At 47.2% G+C, this 1,671-nt stretch overlaps 1 protein-coding gene across 1 annotated transcript; it reads right to left on the bottom strand.

The window, feature by feature from the left end:
• Positions 1 to 499: 499 nt before the first annotated feature.
• On the bottom strand, positions 500 to 1,438 carry LOC141989873 (olfactory receptor 5AR1-like). Its single transcript, XM_074956793.1, has one exon. It carries the CDS (start codon positions 1,310 to 1,312, stop codon positions 500 to 502), a length of 813 nt encoding a protein of 270 aa, XP_074812894.1. The 5' UTR covers positions 1,313 to 1,438.
• Positions 1,439 to 1,671: the final 233 nt, after the last annotated feature.

The following is a 1,671-nucleotide window of genomic DNA, read 5'->3' as shown; positions in this document are numbered from 1 at the left end:
CCAAAAAACCCCAATCAAGAGGGCGAGAGGTGTACATCTCCACCCAAGAGAGGTGACAGCTGAGGAACTGGAAAACCTAAAAGCAGGTGTCCTTGCTGGGGGGTTACAAGTTCAAGGGTCCTGAATGAGACAGACTCCACTCCCCTTGGAATTTCTCTGGAGTTTAGTCTCAGGGACTTGCCTTCATCACCCGCCCCCCACAGGTTTTAGTTCCGGAAGGAGCTGCAGGAACCCTCCCCCCTGGAGTAGAACAGAGTCATACATAAACCGTTCTTATAACGCAAGTTAATATAATGGTCCCAAAGACACTGCATGGGGTTGCAATATCTGTCACACCAGATCTTCTGAGTTTCTTACCTGTTGGACAATGCCACCTCTAAAACATTATTCTTAAAACTTGAACACATTAGAGTTTTTATTTTCATTATAAAATTACATAGAGTGGAAGGGAATGGAAAGAACATTGTCACTTTAGTCCAAAAGATGATTAAATTATTCATCAAAGCTGCTGAGAGAACTTTCTTCTCTCTAACATTCTCCCCAGGGCGTCCTGCACCTCCTTGTTCCTCAGGCTGTAGATCAGGGGGTTCAGCATGGGGATCACCACCGTGTAGAACACAGAAATCACCTGGTCCTGCTCCAGTGAGGAGGTGGAACTGGGTTGTAAGTAGGTAAAGCACGTTGTCCCATAGAATATAACTACGGCTGTCAGGTGGGAGGTGCAGGTGGAGAAGGCTTTGCGCCTGCCCTCGGAGGAGCGGATCCTCAATATGGCAGCAGTAACATACAGATACGAGAAGAGGATGATCAGTATGGTAGTCAGTTGTATGGAACCAGCAAAGATAGAAAGCAGCATTTCATTGGTGTGAGTGTCTGTGCAGGAGAGCCGCATGAGCGGAAGGACATCACAAAAGTAATGATCGATTACATTGGGCCCACAGAAGGACAGCTGAAAGGTGCAGCTGGTAAACACGGTTGCATTTGCAACCCTAGCCATGTAGGAGCTAGCCAAGAGCCAGATGCAGGACCTCTTGGATATGATGAGCCTATAGAGCAGTGGATTACAGATGGCCACATAACGGTCATAGGCCATCACCGCAAGGAGGAAGGACTCAGTAGTGGCAAAGGCAAGAAAAAAGTACAGCTGTGCAGCACATCCAGCGTAGGAAATGGCCTTACTCTCCCTTGAGAGGCTCACCAGCACCCTGGGGGCGATGGATGAGGAGTAGCCAAGGTCAACGAGTGACAAGTTGCTGAGCAAGAGATACATGGGGGTGTGAAATTGGGAGTCCGTCCAGATTAGGGCAATCATCCCAAAATTCCCCAGCAAGGTGAGAACATAGATCACCAGAAATATGAGGAAGAGGGCAACCTGCAGTTCTGGATAGTCAGTGAATCCTGCAAGGATGAATTCAGCCACGGTAGTGCCATTTCCCTGGGCCACTGCTTCACATGGGCTTTGAGGAGAGACCTGCACAGAGGGAATTTCTGTAGAAATAAAAAACGGTGTGAGGACCTGGAATTCCGTATGACCAATGAAAGCATTTTAGTCCATTTGAGACCCTTGTTTGCTGAAAGTAAGAATATTTTTACCCATGTGTGCGTATCTCATTCTTTCTCTTTTGATGTTGACAATCCGCAAAGAGCAAATATTGGCATAAAACTGTAGCA

This window comes from Natator depressus, chromosome 6, assembly GCF_965152275.1.
Source record: "Natator depressus isolate rNatDep1 chromosome 6, rNatDep2.hap1, whole genome shotgun sequence".
NCBI lineage: Eukaryota > Metazoa > Chordata > Testudines > Cheloniidae > Natator > Natator depressus.
Note: the sequence above shows the minus strand (reverse complement) of the source record. Positions and strands in the feature narration are given on the sequence as shown.